At 44.2% G+C, this 17638-nt stretch overlaps 1 protein-coding gene and 1 pseudogene across 2 annotated transcripts in view; both read right to left on the bottom strand.

Annotated features, from left to right (window-relative positions):
• Window positions 1-17638, bottom strand: part of PPP6C (protein phosphatase 6 catalytic subunit) — a 48139-nt gene that overhangs the window by 20238 nt on the left and 10263 nt on the right. For both annotated transcript variants that reach the window (XM_045372624.3, XM_045372625.3), the window contains exon 2: window positions 4836-4931. In XM_045372624.3, coding sequence (XP_045228559.1) covers window positions 4836-4931 — 96 coding nt within the window. The remainder of the gene's footprint in view (window positions 1-4835; window positions 4932-17638) is intronic.
• Window positions 9593-10089, bottom strand: LOC123569024 (NADH dehydrogenase [ubiquinone] 1 beta subcomplex subunit 3 pseudogene; annotated as a pseudogene).

The following is a 17638-nucleotide window of genomic DNA, read 5'->3' as shown; positions in this document are numbered from 1 at the left end:
AATTTGAAAATGAAAATGACATTGCATTTTATATCATCAAAAAACCATATTTGTTAATATCACTTCTCATCTCATCTCAGGAAAGTATCGGAAACTGTTAGCCTCATAGTGGTGGACTCAGATTTTCCAAAATTCCTATTTTTCATTAGTAAATTCAATTTTCGTCATCGGCAACAAATACTGTCAATTGTTCTCTTGAAGTGACTGGCTCACTTCCTTCACTTTTGCAAATATAGTTGCCAAATACCCAAGTCTAAATAATCACAGTTTGTCAGTCATTCTCAAGTAAAAATAGTGTTCCATAAAAAAGCAGTTATTTTAACTCATGACTCAAAGAATTTCACAAGTACTTTTCTTTCCTTTTCTTTTGGGTTTTTTTTTTTTTTTTTTTTTTTTTTTGAGACAGAGTCTCACTCAGTCACCCAGGCTGGAGTGCAATGGTGCTATCTCAGCTCACTGCAACATCCGCCTCCCGGGTTCAAGCAATTTTCCCTGCCTTAGCCCCTGACTAGCTGGGATTACGGGCACCTGCCACCACACCTGGCTAATTTTTGTATTTTGTAGTAAAGATGGGGTTTTGCCATGTTGGCCAGGCTGATCTTGAACTCCTGACCTCAGGTGATCTGCCTGTCTTGGCCTTCCAAAGTGCTGGGATTACAGGTGTGAGCCACCGTGACCAACCCACAAGTACTTTTCCTTGAGTAAACCATCTTTCTTCAGCATGCAGCAGATATGCTTTACGCATACTTCCCATTTCATCACACAGACTTTTTTCTTTTTCTTTTTAGATGGGGTCTCACTCTGTTGCCCAGGCTGGAGTGCAGTGGCACAATAATAGCTGACTGCAGCCTCAAACTCCTGGGCTCAAGCAATGCTCCCACCACCTTAGCCTCTTGAGTGGCTAGGACTTACAGATTCAGACCACCAACCCTGGCTAATTTTTTTTTTTTTTTTAAAGAGATGGGAGCCAGGTGCAGTGGCTCATACCTGCAGTCCCAGCACTTTGGGAGGCTGAGGCAGGTGGATCACAAGACGCCAGGAGTTCGACACCAACCTGGCCAACATGGTAAAATCCCATCTCTACTAAAAATACAAACATTAGCCAGGCGTAGTGGTGCACACCTGTAATCTCAGCTACTCAGAATGATGAGGCACAAGAATCACTTGAACCCGGAAGGCAGAGGCTGCACTGAGTTGAGATCACACCACTGCACTCCAGCCTGGGTGACATAGCGAGACCCTGTCCCCCCTCAAAAGAAAGAAAGAAAGGCTGGGCAAGGTGGCTCACGCCTGTAGTCCCAGCACTTTGGGAGGCCAAGACAGGAGGATCCCATGAGGTCAGGGGTTCAAGACCAACCTGGGCAACATGGAGAAACCCCATCTCAACTAAACCTACAAAAAAATTAGCCAGGCATGGTGGCGTATTCCTGTAATCTCAGCTACTCAGGAGGCGGAGGCAAGAGAATTACTTGAACCTGGGAGGCAGAGGTTGCAGGTTGCAGTGAGCCAAGATTGTGCCATTGCACAATCACACCACTGCACTCCAGCCTGGACAAGAGCAAAACTCTGTCTCAAAAAAAAAAAAAAAAAAAAAAAATTTTTTTTTTTTAGACGTGGGGAGTCTCAGGCTGGATGCAGTGCCTCACACCTGTAATCCCAGCACTTTGGGAGGCTGAGGCAGGTGGATCACCTGAGGTCAGGAGTTTGAGATGGGGGGGGGTCTCACTTGGGTTGCCCAGGCTGGTCTAGAACCCACGGCTTCAAGCGATCTTCCCACCTTAGCCTCCCAAAGTGCTGGGATTATAGGCATGAGCCATCGTGCCCAGCCAGACTTTTTAAATAATGTATATTCTAAAGGATTGAGAGTTAAGTGAAACTGGCATTTTATTTTACTATGCAGGCATGTTGGTGAAGAACTCAATGATAATCAGCTTATTCTAGTGTTTTTCCCTTGATTCATGCTAAGGCATGAGCAATTTAACCCTCCATTGCCTCTGTACCTCCTTAGAGACCCAAGGGTCCACAGGCCACACTTAACAAATTTGTGAGCTAGCTGAAATGGCTTCTTAAATAGCTAACATATAGCCAAGCCAAGATTTAAACCAAGTTGTATCTGACACTGAAATCTATAACTCCTTACTATATTACACAGCTTCAATGCTTCTCAGCACAACATGCTCGCTAACATGTTTATTCATACCCAAAACCCAATCCTGCAATTCCAGAACAGGCCCCAGAGGAAGATAAGTCCCAAAGGATATATTTTACATTGTATTTAATCAGTCAATAGCTATTTAGAGGCTCAAATCCCATGTTTCTGATTAGTAATCATTTTTTGTGTGTGTGTTTGTTTTTTGTTTTTTTTGAGACGGAGTTTCACTCTTGTTGCCCAGGCTGGAGTGCAATGGTGCAATCTCGGCTCACCACAACCTCTGCTTCCCAGGTTCAAGCGATTCTCCTGCCTCAGCCTCCCAAGTAGCTGCGATTACAGGCACCCGCCACCACACCTGGTTAATTTCTGTATTTTTAGTAGAGATGGGATTTCACCATGTTTGCCAGGATGGTCTCAATCTCTTGACCTCGTGATCTACCCACCTCAGCCTCCCAAAGTGCTGAGATTACAAATATGAGCCACCACGTCCCGCCTATTTTTTTTTTTTTTTGAGACGGAGTCTCACTCTCTTGCCCAGGCTGGGGTGCAATGGCACGATCTCGGCTCACTGCAACCTCCGCCTCCCAGTCTCTAGCGATTCTCCTGCCTCAGCCTCCCGAGTAGCTGGGATTACAGGCACGCACCACCACGCCTGGCTAATTTTTGTATTTTTAGTAGAGACGGGGTTTTACCATGTTGGCCAGGCTGGTCTCAAACTCCTGACCTTGTGATCTGCCCGCCTCGGCCTCCCAAAGTGCTGGGATTACAGGCGTGAGCCACCGCGCCTGGTGCAATTGTTTTTAAGGAACATATACAACATAAACAATTGTTAACAGTTTGGTGGTGGTCTTAAAATAACATGTACAACAGAAACCCAAATTAGTTTCAAACCTCAATCTGCCCTGCAGTGGCTGTGTGTGAGTTTGGGCTATTTCTTCAATCTTTCAGTCTTCCTTTCATTGTCTACAAAATAATACTATCTCATAGGACTCTTGGGAAAAACTGATGCAGAATATGTGAAAAAGTACTTTGTTAACCTCAAAACACAAGATAAATGTTAGCAATAACTGTACATTTGACTGAAGGTATATATAATACAAAAGTTCAATTTTATGCTTCTAATTTTAGTAGCTCGAGGTTGGTCTCTAACTTTCTGACCTTTGATCATGGCTGTAATTCACATCTTAAAAAGTCCTTGATAACACAGGTAACCCCTCAGTTTTAACACTACAACTAAGGGAAAACATGACTTGGTTTATTCCAGTTTTCAGGAATGTGTTAAAACACTGCTTATATTAATATCCTTTATGTTAGCAAAATACAAATGTTTATTTTTAGAGAGAAGTTACACGGAAATTTTAGGAAATCAATTCCTAAAGTCTACTCTAAAAAACTGTAATTTTAACAGATTAAAGATGACATAATGGGACCTCTATCTAGGAGGTGATGACATGCAAGTGTCAGATTTTTTTAAAATCTCAACTGATGCAGAAAACACCTTGAAAAAACAAAAAATCAGCCTGTAAGTAGCCAAAACAAGACTTTACTCATGAAGCAGTCCCTAATCAGAGCCAATTTACACACATTTCTGCTCATTTACATAGTCATATTTAAGGCAGGGAAATTGCACAGGCGACCGTAAGTCCTGTTGGCATCCTTTAAAGACTACATTGTTTTGCAATGTATTATTAAGTCTTACAGCCCCAACTATAGTGTATGCATATAGCACTCTATGAGTAATCTGTTCAGCTTTCATTTCCCAGTGAAAAAATTCTACAAATATACATGAGGCTAAACACTGACAACAGGATCTAAATATGAGGTATGCCCCTCCTGTTAATGCTTTGAAAAAAAAATTTTTTTTTTTGACAGAGTCTCACTCTGTTGCCCAGGCTGGAGTGCAGTGGTGCGGTCTTGGCTCACTGCAACCTTCGCCTCTCAGATTCAAGCGATTCTACTGCCTCAGCCCGAGTAGCTAGGATTACAGGCACGCGCCACCATGCCCAGCGAATTTTTTTGTATTTTCAGTACAGACAGGGTTTCACCATGTTGGTGAGGCTGGTCTCAAACTCCTGACCTTGCGACCTAGCAGCCTTAGCTACCCAAAGTGCTGGGATTACAGGCATGAGCCACCACGCCAGGCACTGCTTTGAAATTCTTACAAACAAACACCCAGCAGATGAGAAATTGAACTAAATATTTTCTAGTTCATTCATCAGTGATTTGCTGTGACATCATGGACCAGCAATTTTATTTTTCTGTACCTTTGCTATTCTCATTCCCACTAAAGAAATGATACATTTTCAACAATATATGACAGCAGAACAGAAATTAACTGAATGAAAAAAGTGCCTAACACCAAACATCTCCTGTTAATCATAGTTATTATGAGCAGTATATGTTTGTACTTTTTATTTTCTACCCACTCCCACCATTCCACAGAAAAATAATGCTGCATTATTCACTTCACAAATGTAATATCAACAAACTCCATAACTAATTTGACCACTGCTTTTATTCACCAAAAATGTAAACCAGGAATCATTAGTGTCACAGAGACTGAGGCAACCTAGCTTACCACCAGTTGTGTTTGTTGATGTTGTTGTTAATTTTGTAGCACATGTGAAAACACACATGGATCATGGACAGTACAAAATTTAAAAATCTGCTCATGAAATTTTACCTGTCCATGTATATCTCCACACACTGTTACTGGTGTTGATACTGGCTGAACATTTGACTCTTCTAAGAGGAGGTCACAAACATAGTCACATAGCCGCTGTAAAAAGAGAAAATAAAAGGCAAACATTTACTACAACATCAAAACTAAAGATAAAATACCAAAAAAGAAAAATACCAGGTCTAATACTTAGAAAGCCCAAGTGTACTTTTTGATTGGAAAGGAAAGTACCCTGTGATAATTGAGGTGTTGGATTTCTGCCAGCTGTCATACAGAATTCTTAATGCAATGCAAACTACCTATAGACACTAGGTTCTAGGAGACAGACAGCTTTACAAGAACTGTAAAATGATGCTTTTCACCAAAAAAAAAAAAAAAAGCCTGTTTTTTGTGTTTTTTTTTTTTTTGAAATGGAGTCTCGCTCTATCTCCCAGGCTGAAGTGCAGTGGCACCATGTTGGCCCACTTCTACCTCCGTCTCCCAGATTCAAACAATTCTCCTGCCTCAGCCTCCCAAGTAGCTGGGGTTACAGGCGTGTGCCACCACATCCGGCTAATTTTTGTATTTTTAGTAGAAACAGGGTTTTAACATGTTGGCCAGGCTGGTCTTGAACTCCTGACCTCAGGTGATCTACCCACCTCAGCCTCTCAAGGTGCTGGGATTACAGGCGCGTGCTCGGCCGGTAGAAGGTTTTTATCCGGTAATTTTTTTTTTTTTTTTTTTTTTTTTTTTTTTTTTTTTGAGACGGAGTCTCGCTCTGTCGCCCAGGCTGGAGTGCAGTGGCGCGATCTCGGCTCACTGCAAGCTCCGCCTCCCGGGTTCACGCCATTCTCCTGCCTCAGCCTCCCGAGTAGCTGGGACTACAGGCGCCCACAACCGCGCCCGGCTAATTTTTTGTATTTTTAGTAGAGACGGGGTTTCACCGTGGTCTCGATCTCCTGACCTTGTGATCCGCCCGCCTCGGCCTCCCAAAGTGCTGGGATTACAAGCGTGAGCCACCGTGCCCGGCCAGTAATTTTAAAAGTAAATTGCAAACCACAGACTTACCATTTGACCCAGCAATTGTAGCCTTGGCAATAAAAACATGTTCAAAATCTGTATATAAATACTCACAGAAGCCTAATTCATAATAGCCCAAAACTAGAAACAAATCAGATATCCTTCAATGAGTGAATGGTTAAACAAATTTCGGTACGTCCACACCATGTACTACTACTTAGCGATAAAAATAAATGAATACTGCCACACAACAACCTGGATTCCCCTCAAGGTATTTGTGTTGAGTGAAAAAACAAAGTCAAAACTATCCCAAAAGGTTATACACTGTGTAATTCCATTTATATAACATTCTTTTTTTCCTTTCTTTTTTTTTCCTTGAGACGTTGTCTCGCACTGTCGCCCAGGCGAGAGTGCGGTGGGGCGATCTCAGCTCACTGCAAGCTCCGCCTCCCAGGTTCACGCCATTCTCCTGCCTCAGCCTCCCGAGTAGCTGGGACTACAGGCGCCCGCCATCACACCCAGCTAATTTTTTGCACTTTTAGTAGAGACGGGTTTCACCATGTTAGCCAGGATGGTCTCGATCTCCTGACCTCGTGATCCACCCGCCTCGGCCTCCCAAAGTGCTGGGATTACAGGCGTGAGCCACTGCGCCCGGCTTTTTTCCTTTTTTTTTTTTTTTTCGAAAGTCTCGCTCTGTCGCCCAGGCTGGAGTCCAGTGGCGCAATCTCAGTTCACTGCAAACTGCCTCCCCGTTCAAGTGATTCCCGTGCCTCAGTCTCCCAAGTACCTGGGATTACAGGCGCACACCATCATGACCAGCTAATTTTTGTATTCTTAGTAGTTTCACCATGTTGGCCAGGCTGGTCTCAAACTCCTGACCTCAGGTGATCCGCCCACCTCGGCCTCCCAAAGTGCCGGGATTACAGGCATTGAGCCACGGCGCCTGGCCGCGTTTAAATCACATTTTCTTTTTCGTTTTTTTTTTTGAGAGGGAGTCTCGCTCAGTCGCCCAGGCTGGAGTGCAGTACAGCGGCGGCGCAATCTGGGCTCACTGCAAGCTCCGCCTCCCGGGTTCACGCCATTCTCCTGCCTCAGTCTCCCGAGTAGCTGGGACTACAGGCGCCCGCCGCCACGCCCGGCTAATTTTTTGCATTTTTAGTAGAGACGGGGTTTCACCCGGTTAGCCAGGATAGTCTTGATTTCCTGACCTCGTGATCCGCCCGCCTCGGCCTCCCAAAGTGCTAGGATTACAGGCGTGAGCTACCGCGCCCGGCCTAAATGACATTATTGAAATGACAAAATTAAAGAAATGGAGAACAGGTTAGTTGTTGCAGGGGTCCAGCAGCTGCAGGAAGTGGGTGTGTCTATAAAAGGGCAACATGAGGAAGTCTTGTGTTGATGAACTGTTATGTATCTTGACTGTAGTGTTGGATACATGAGCCCTTATCCAATAAAACTGTGAAAAGCCGGGTGCGGTGGCTCAAGCCTGTAATCCCAGCACTTTGGGAGGCCCAGCACTTTGGGAGACGGGCGGATCACGAAGTCAGGAGATCGAGACCATCCTGGCTAACACAGTGAAACCCCGTCTCTACTAAAAAAATACAAAAAACTAGCCGGGCTAGGTGGCGGGGCTAGGTGGCGGGTGCCTGTAGTTCCAGCTACTCCGGAGGCTGAGACAGGAGAATGGCGTAAACCCGGGAGGCGGAGCTTGCAGTGAGCTGAGATCCGGCCACTGCGCTCCAGCCTGGGCAACAGATTGAGACTCCGTCTCAAAAAAAAAAAAAAAAAAAACAAACAAACAAAAAAAAACAACTGTGAAGAACTGAATACACACACAGAGACACATACACACACACAAACACAAGTAAAACTGAAGAAATCTGAACATCATGAGGTGATGATCTTAGGTTGCACCTGAAGATCACGAGTTGTATCAATGTCAATGTTGGCTGACATTGTATTGGTTGTGGTATTACACTATAGTTCTACAAAATGTTACCACTGGGGAAAACTGGGTTATTTTGAAATAAAAAGGTTAACTATAATTAATTATAAAATTCAAATATAAAACCGAGGAGCCAGCTGGGCAGAGTAGCTCTTGCCTGTAATCCCAGCATTTTGGGAGGCCAAAGTGGGCGGATCACTTGAGGTCAGGAGTTCAAGACCAGCCTGGCCAAAATGGCAAAACCCCATCTCTACTAAAAATACAAAAATTAGCCAGGCGTGGGGGTGCACGGCTGTAATCCCAGCTTCTTGGGAGGATGAAGCAAGAGAATCACTTGAACCCAGGAGACAAAGGTTGCTGTAAACCGAGATTACGCCACTGCACTCCAGCCTGGGAAACAGAGCGAGACTCTGTAAGTAGGGAGATCAGTTAAGTGTCTTCTATAATAATCTAAGTAAAAGTTAACTGGCTTGGACAGGGTAGTAAAAGTAAAAAATAGGGAAAACAGATTCCACATGTTATCTGAATGTAGCATCTGCTAGATTTATGACCAACTGGATACAAGGTGTTAAGAGAAAGTAAAGAATCAAGGATGACTCAGGGTTTCTGGCTTAAACAATTAGAAGGCTGGAAATAATCATTACTGAGACAGAACTCCAGGGAAAGTAGATTTTTTATTGTGTTTTTTCACCCCTGTAAATAGACTTTATTTTTTAGAGCAGTTTTAGGTTCACAGCGAAACTGAGCATAAAGTACAGCATTCCCTTGCTCGGCACAGTGGCTCACGCCTGTAATCCCAGCACTTAGGGAGGCAGAGGCAGGAGGATCGCTCGAGCCCAGGAGTTCAAGACCTCCCTGGGCAATATAGAGAGACCTCGTTCTCCATAGAAAGGGAAAAAAAAAAAAGAAAAGAAAAAAAGTACAGAGTTCCCATATACCCCCGCCTCTTCCCCCAGACAGCCTCCCCGCATCAACATCTCACACCTAAGTGGTACGTTTGTTACAAATCATGAGCATACACTGACACATCATTATCATCCAAAAGCCATAGTTTGTTTAAATTAGGGTTACTCCTTTTGTACATTCTATAAGTTTTGACAATTGTATGACATGTACCTACCGTTATAGTATCATATAGAATAGTTTTACCTATTCAAACTCACCTCCCTCCAACCTCTGAAAACCACTGATCTTTTTACTGTCTCTATAGTTTTGCCTTTCCCAAAATGTCATATAGTTGGAATCATACATACATAGCCTTTCCCGGTTGGTTTCTTTCATTTAGTAATATGTATTTAAGGTTCTTCCATGTCTTTTTATGGCTTGATAGCTCATTTCTTCTTAGTACTGCATAATATTTCATTGTCTGGGTGTATTACAGTTTGTTTATCCATCCACCTAGTGAAGGACATCTTGGTTCCTTCCAAGTTTTGGCAATGAATAAAGTGGCTATAAAAATCTGTGTACACATTTTTGTATGAACCTAAGTTTACAACTCATTTGGGTAAATATCAAGGAGCAGGACTGCTGGATTATAATATGGTAAGAGTTTGTTTAGTCTTATAAGGAACTGCCAAACCATCTTCCAAAGTGGCCGTACCATTTTGCATTCCCATCAGCAATGAATGAGAGTTCTTGTTGCTCCACATCTTCATCAGCACTTGGTACTGTTAGTGTTCTGGATTTTGGCCATTCTAATACGTATATAGTGGTTATCTCATAGTTGTTTCACTTTGCATTTCCCTAATGACACAGGAGGTACAGCATCTTTTCATATGCTTATTTGTCATCACTATATCTTCCTTGATGAGGTGTCTTTTGTTCATTTTTGGGGGCATATATGTATTTATTTTATTATATCTTACTAATATTCTTTAAGGCACAAACCAGGTGAGTAGGCTATAGCAAGGAAATCTTAGAGAGTTAAGAAACCACTATGACACTTCCCAGTATTATCTTCAGTGATGCTTCTTATCTTTATTCTGGGACTCCAGGTAATATTCAGCTCCTACAGCTACCACAAATGCAGCAAATTCCCATTTCAATCTTTGTAATAATGCACCAACAAAGGAAACATTTCTGCAAAGCCACCCACATATCTCCAAGCTTCATTGCAGCCCAATAAATCCCAAAGCCCTCCTGCAGCCAGCTTCTTCTAGACGGTTTTTACTGGTGTCTCTTCTATCTTCCATTGTTTATAATCTGGAAGTTCCATTTTACGATCTCCATGTTCATGTCCATGTCCATGGGCCACGTCTTGCAAGATTGTGAGAACTGAGGAAAACATACTGTGATATGCCTTCCACTTTCACACCTAGGTGGTGAGAATGAAATTTAGCACAACCACTCTGAAAAACTGGCATGATGTGACAGCAATTTCCTTTTGTCCATTTTTTAATCAGATTGTTCAGTTTCTTATTGAGTTTTAAGAGTTCTCTGTAGGCCGGACACGGTGGCTCACGTCTGTAATCCCAGCACTTTGGGAGGCCGAGGAGGTCGGATCACCTGAGTTCAGGAGTTCAAGACCAGCCTGACCAACACAGAGAAATCCTGTCTCTGCTAAAAATATAAAATTAGCTGGGCATGGTGGTGCATGCCTGTAATCCCAGCTACTCGGGAGGCTAAGGCAGGAGAATCGCTTGAACCTGGGAAGCGGAGGTTGAGGTGAGCTGAGATCGTGCCACTGAACTACAGCCTGGGCAACAAGAGCAAAACTCCATCTCAAAAAAAAAAAAAAAAAAAAAAAAGAGTTCTATGTATATTTTGGATAACAATACTTTATCAGCTTTTTTTTTTTTTTTTTGAAATATTTTCTCCCAGAACATGGATCATCATCTCATTCTCTTAACAAGGTCTTTCACAAAGCAAAAGGTTTTTTTTTTTTTTTTTTTTGAGACGGAGTGTCACTCTGTCGCCCGGGCTGGAGTGCAGTGGCCGGATCTCAGCTCACTGCAAGCTCCGCCTCCCGGGTTTACGCCATTCTCCTGCCTCAGCCTCCCAAGTAACTGGGACTACAGGCGCCCGCCACCTCGCCCGGCTAGTGTTTTGTATTTTTTAGTAGAGACGGGGTTTCACCGGGTTAGCCAGAATGGTCTCGATCTCCTGACCTCGTGATCCGCACGTCTCGGCCTCCCAAAGTGCTGGGATTACAGGCTTGAGCCACTGCTATTAATGTTAATGAAGTCTGGCTTTTCAACTATTTCTTTCAAGAGCAGATTGTTTAGGTTTGGTTTGGAGGGTGAGGAATCACGAATATAATTTTTTATTTTTTATTTTTATTTATTTATTAGACCGAGTTTAACTCCTCTCCATGGAGGCTGCCCCACGCACCAGCCTCACCAGGTCCGGGGGCTACCTAGGCATGCTCCCTCCTCTGAGGCTTTATACTCTCTGTTCACTCAGTCAAGAACGCTTTTCCCTAGACATGGACTTGGCTATCTCTCTCTTCATCCAGCTTTCCTTTGCTTTGTCACTCAGGCTAGAGTACAATGGCGTGATCTTGGCTCACTGCAACCTCCCCATCCCAGATTCAAGCGATTCTCCTGCCTCAGCCTCCCAAGTAGCTGGGAATACAGGAACTGGTCTCTAACTCCCGACCTCAGGTGATCCACCTGCCTCAGCCTCCCAAAGTGCTGGGATTACAAGTGTGAGCCACAGCGCCCGGCTGGCCTGTATTTTTTTATAGCCTTTCATAACTACCTCCCTACTCCTGACAAAATTAAAAGCTTGCTTTTTTTTTTTTTTTTTTTTTCAGATGGAGTCTCGCACTGTCGCCTGGGCTAGTGTGCAGTGGGGTGATCTCAGCTCACTGCAACCTCCGCCTCCCAGGTTCAAGCAAATTCTCCTGCCTCAGCCTCCCGAGTAGCTAGGATTATAGGCGCCTATCACCACGCCTGCCTAATTTTTTGTATTTTTAGTAGAGGTGAGGTTTCACCATGTTGGCCAGTCTGATCTCAAACTCCTGATCTCATGATCTGCCCACCTCGGCCTTCCAAAGTGCTGGGATTACAGGCGTGAGCCACCACGCCCAGCCAAAGCACTGCTCTTTTTAGGTTAGCTAAAAGCAATTAATACTTTGAAATTTGTTTTTCTAATACTATACAATTTTAAAATTAAAACAATACAATAATGCTTTTAAGTACCTATCACAGGGTCTTCTCTACCTTCTTTGGGTGTAAAACCTCACTCAGTTAACATCTGCAATATTTTCTCATGTAACCTCACCAAACGTTCTCAAAGAATTCCACTACGAGTGGGACACAGTGGCTCACACCTGTAATCCACCTGTAATCCCAACACTTTGGGAGGCCGAGGCGGGCGGATCACAAGGTCAGGAGTTTGAGTCCAGCCTGACCAACATGGTGAAACCTCGTCTCTACTAAAAATACAAAAATTAGCCAGGCATGGTGGCACGCGCCTGTAGTCCCAGCTACTTGGGAGCCTGAGGCAGGAGAATCGCTTGAACCTGGGAGGCGGAGGTTGTAGTGAGCCGAGATCGCACCACTGCCCTCCACCCTAGGCAACAGGGCGAGACTCTGTCTCTGAAAGAAAAAAAAAAAAAAAAAAAAGAATTCCACTACCACCAAGGTTCTTGCAGAAGTGAGAAGCACTTAGCTATAATCTGTACAAGAGTAGGAAGAATTTTCTATTTTGTTTCCAAGTCAGCTGCCCATGTTTCATGTTGTCAGTCACTGGACCCATTTACACTCCCTTTCAGATTTCACTTCTTTTAAGAACAGGCCTGGCTGGGTGTAATGGTTCACACCAGTAATTCCAACACTTTGGGATTGCTTCAGCCCAGGAGGTTGAGACTAGCCTGGGAAACATGGTGAAACCTCAACTCTACAAAAAAATTTAAAAATTAGCGGGGCATGGTGGCGTGTGCTCATGATCCCAGCTACTCAAGAGGCTGAGGTAGGAGGATCGCCTGAGCCTAGGAGGCTGAGGCTACAGTGAGCTGTGATCACCCTGGGCAATAGAGCAACACTGTCTCACAAAAAAAAAAAAAAAAAAAGTCCTTATCTCAGGTCATCTGTTTTTGTTTTTGTTTTTGTTTTTTTGAGACGGAGTCTTACTGTGTTGCCCAGGATGCAGTGTAGTGGCACAATCTCAGTTTACTCCAACCTCCACCTCCCAGGTTCAAGCGATTCTCCTGCCTCAGCCTCTCAAGTAGCTGTGACCACAGGTGGGCGCCACCATGCCCAGCCAATTTCTGTATTTTTGGTAGAGATGGGGTTTCACCATGTTGGCCAGGATGATCTCGATCTCTTGACCTTGTGATCTGCCCACATCAGCCACCCAAAGTGCTGGGATTACAGGCGAGCCATGACACCCAGCCTCCATCACAGCTTTTATTTTACATACTATTATTACTTTTACTGCTGGCTCCATTTTGGTTTCCTATCTTTATTTTCTTTTTCTTTTTTTATATATAATTTTTTTTTTTTTTTTTTTGAGACAGAGTTTCATTCTTGTTGCCCAGGCTGGAGTGCAATGGCGTGATCTCGGCTCACCACACCCTCCGCCTCCCAGGTTCAAGCGATTCTCCTGCCTCAGCCCCCCTAGTAGCTGGGATTACAGGCACACACCACCATGCCTGGCTAATTTTTATATTTTTAGTAGAGACAGGATTTTGCCATGTTGGCCAGGCTGGTCTCAAACTCCTGATCTCAGGTGATCCACCTGCCTTAGCCTCCCAAAGTGCTGGGGTTACATGTGTGAGTCACTGTGCCTGGCCGGTTCCCATATTTCAGTATGCCAGAATTTTCACTGACATGTAACTGGTTCTCCTAGTCCATAAGGCCTCCTAAACTTGAAGTCATCCCTGGTTACCACCCCAAACACTATGTGCCAGCCTGAAAATAACAGTGGACTATAGGCCGGGCACGGTGGCTCACGCCTGTAATCCCTGCACTTTGGGAGGCTGAGGCGGGCGGATCACGAGGTCAGGAGATCGAGACCATCCTGGCTAACACGGTGAAACCCCGTCTCTACTAAAATACAAAAAAATTAGCCGGGCGCGTTTGCTGGCGCCTGTAGTCCCAGCTACTCGGGAGGCTGAGGCAGGAGAATGGCGCGAACCCGGGAGGCGGAGCTTGCAGTGAGCCGAGATGGTGCCACTGCACTCCAGCCTGGGCGACAAAGTGAAGACTCCGCCTCAAAAAAAAAAAAAAAAAAAAAAACAGTGGACTATAAACTGAAGAACATCACTGTGAAACTGTCAATCTGAACAACTGAGTGTCTGGAGAACACATGTAAACTGCCTAGCAGCAGCCTTCAACCAGGGCCCAGGCACACTCACTAGAGTAAAATTACAGCTGCGCCCTACGCCTGCCACTTCTGCTGACCCCAACTGAGGATTTAGAGAGCTAAGTCTCTAAGCCAAAGCTATTGCCCCTCACCTCTAGTTTGGCAGGAGCTTACCAATCGCTATCATGCACACACAAAGATAAGAAGTCTATGAAATCTCACTATAAACGCTATGTGAGTCAACCAACTACACAAACAACGGCCTCAAAGAGCCCTGCCTTGTCATCATGGTCAAGACACATGCTCCTCTCCTCCCAAACCCTTTACAGCTTTATCCCAAATTTAGGGTAAACTACACCCCTTTCTCCTCATCGTGCCCAAATACTTTTTCTTTCTTTTTTTGTATTCTGTTTTCTATTTATTTATTTTTTATTATACTTTAGTTCTGGGACACATGTGCAGAACGTGCAGGTCTGTTACTTAGGTATACACATGCCATGGTGGTTTCCTGCACCCATCAACCTGTCATCTACAATTGATATTTCTCCTAATAATCTCCCTCCCCTTACCCCCCAGCCCCCGACCAGCCCCAGCATGTGATGTTCCCTTCCCCTCTGCCCATATGTTCTCATTGTTCAACTCCCGCTTATGAGTGAGAACATGTGGTGTTTCGTTTTCTGTTCCTGTGTTAGTTTGCTGAGAATGTCAGCTTCATCCATGTCCCTGCAAAGGACATGAACTCATTCTTTTTTTTTTTTTTTTTTTTTTTGAGACGGAGTCTTGCTCTGTCGCCCAGGATGGAGAGCAGCGGCGCAATCTCGACTCACTGCAAGCTCCACCTTCCAGGTTCACGCCATTCTCCTGCCTCAGCCTCCCGAGTAGCTGGGACTACAGGCGCCCACCACCACACCTGGCTAATTTTTTGTATTTCTAGTAGAAACGGGGTTTCACAGTGTCAGCCAGGATGGTCTCGATCTCCTGACCTCGTGATCCACCCACCTCAGCCTCCCAAAGTGCTGGGATTACAGGCGTGAGCCACCATGCCCAGCCTAACTCATTCTTTTTTATGGCTGTATAATATTCCATGGTGTATATGTGCCACATTAGTGCCACATTTTCTTTATCCAGTCTATCACTGATGGGCATTTGAGCTGACTCCAAGTCTTTGCTATTGTGAATAGTGCTGCAATAAACATGCATGTGCACGTGTCTTTATAGTAGAACGATTTATAATCCTTTGGGTATATACCCAGTAATGGGATTGCTGGGCCAAATGGTATTTCTAGTTCTAGATCCTTGAGGTATCACCACACTGTCTTCCACAATGGTTGAACTAATTTGCACTCCCACCAATAGTGTAAAAGTGTTCCTATTTCTCCACATCGTCTTCAGCATCTGTTGTTTCTTAACTTTTTAATGATTGCCATTGTAACTGGTGTGAGATGGCATCTCATTGTGGTTTTGATTTGCATTTCTTTAATGACCACTGCTTTTTTTCATGTTTGGTGCTCAACTACTTTTTTTTTTTTTTTTTTTTTTGAGACGGAGTCTCGCTCTGTCGCCCAGGCTGGAGTATAGTGGCACGATCTCGGCTCACTGCAAGCTCCACCTCCCGGGTTCGAGCAGTTCTCCTGCCTCAGCCTCCCGAGTAGCTGGGACTACAGGCGCCCACAACCACACCCGGCTAATTTTTTGTATTTTTAGTAGAGACGGGGTTTCACCGTGGTCTCGATCTCCTGACCTTGTGATCCGCCCGCCTCGGCCTCCCAAAGTGCTGGGATTACAGGCGTGAGCCACCGCGCCCGGCTCAACTACTTTCTAATCCTTGAATAGGAAGGGGTTCATACCCATCATTCTTAGGAGAGCTCTATTTCTCTTCTCTACCTTTTCCTCAAGATATTTGTTCACAGTTCCATTCTATTCTCTGTTCTGTCTCCCAGTTCCCTCTTGTCTCCACGAACACTGAGTTCTAAATTTTTAAAATTACTTGTTTAGCTAATCTTGTTATCTAAAACACACTACTTCCTTTATCTAATTTTACATACTGCTATTTATAAAATACTCTTAGCTTTGAAAACAAAGATCTCACAGCCAGGTGCGGTGGCTCACACCTGTAATATCAGCATTTTGGGAGGCCAAGGGAGGAAGATGGCTGGAGGCCCAGAGCTCAAGACTAGCTTGGGCAACATAGCAAAACCTCATCTCAACTAGCTAGCTAAGTAACTAACTAAATAGCTAACATTATATTTCACACAGTCTTTATATAAAGTCTCTACTATAATACAGATCACTGGGAATGAGAAGTTAGGAATCTGGAATGACAATGATACTCACGTGCTTACAATCCAGAAGATAGTGTCTGTATCCTCAGGTCAGATCAGAGTTCCTCAACCATGGCACTACTAATCATTCATTGTAGGGGGCTGCTTGCTGTCTTGTGGATGTTTAGCAATATCTCTGACATCTACACCTACTAGATATCCATAGTAACTTCCCATCCCTCCCTTGCCCCAGCTGTGACAATCAAAAATGTCTCCAGACACTGCCAAAAATCCCTTGGGGGGCAAAATTGCCCCCAGTTGAGAACGACTGGTCTAGATCTTTCTCCTGAGTTTAATATTAATAGAACAGTGTTTAGAGCACATTTGGCAATCAGTAAGTAGTTGTTATCTAAGTGACATAAGTATCCAAGAGTATTCTGGACACCTCTATCTCAATGTCTTAGCTTGGCAGCATCTCAAACTCAGTATGGCCCAAACCAAACTAGCTGTATTCCTTAATCTAGTTATAGTACTAAGTAATCCTGGCCAGAAACTAAGAAATTAGACGAAACTCTCTTTGTCATAACCTAGACCACATCTGTTAACAGGTGCCACTATACCTTCTTCATTTCCTTTCCAACACAACAATCACTTATCATTGCCTTATCTCAGACTCTCATATCACTGGGCCTACTGCTTCTGTGATATTTTTGGCCCATTCAAATCCATGGTCCACAATGCTGCCAGAATAAACATTTCAAAAGCCTACTGTCGGCCAGGCGCGGTGGCTCAAGTGGCCGGGCGCGGTGGCTCAAGCCTGTAATCCCAGCACTTTGGGAGGCCGAGATGGGCGGATCACGAGGTCAGGAGATCGAGACCATCCTGGCTAACACGGTGAAACCCCGTCTCTACTAAAAATACAAAAAAATAAGCCGGGCGAGGTGGCGGGCGCCTGTAGTCCCAGCTGCTCGGGAGGCTGAGGCAGGAGAACTGCTCGAACCCGGGAGGCGGAGCTTGCAGTGAGCAGAGATCTGGCCACTGCACTCCAGCCTGGGCGACAGAGCGAGACTCCGTCTCAAAAAAAAAAAAAAAAAAAAAGCCTACTGTCATTCTCCTCCTTAAAACTCCTCAAGTGTATTCTTCCGTTTATGACAATGTTTCCCAAACACCAAATACCATTTTCATGATTTTGTCATATTCCTAACACATACAACAGTGTATCCCTTTAACAATTTTCTTTGAATCTACTTTTCTTTTTAGTTAGCTACATTTTAAACAGTTATCACGAATCACAGTATGATTTTTCTCTAAAATATAAAAACATTTCAAAGTGTTCATGTACCACCTAAAAG

The sequence above is a fragment of the Macaca fascicularis genome, chromosome 15 (assembly GCF_037993035.2).
Source record: "Macaca fascicularis isolate 582-1 chromosome 15, T2T-MFA8v1.1".
NCBI lineage: Eukaryota > Metazoa > Chordata > Mammalia > Primates > Cercopithecidae > Macaca > Macaca fascicularis.
The sequence above is the reverse complement of the archived record's forward strand: the minus strand, read 5'-3'. Positions and strand labels throughout refer to the sequence as shown.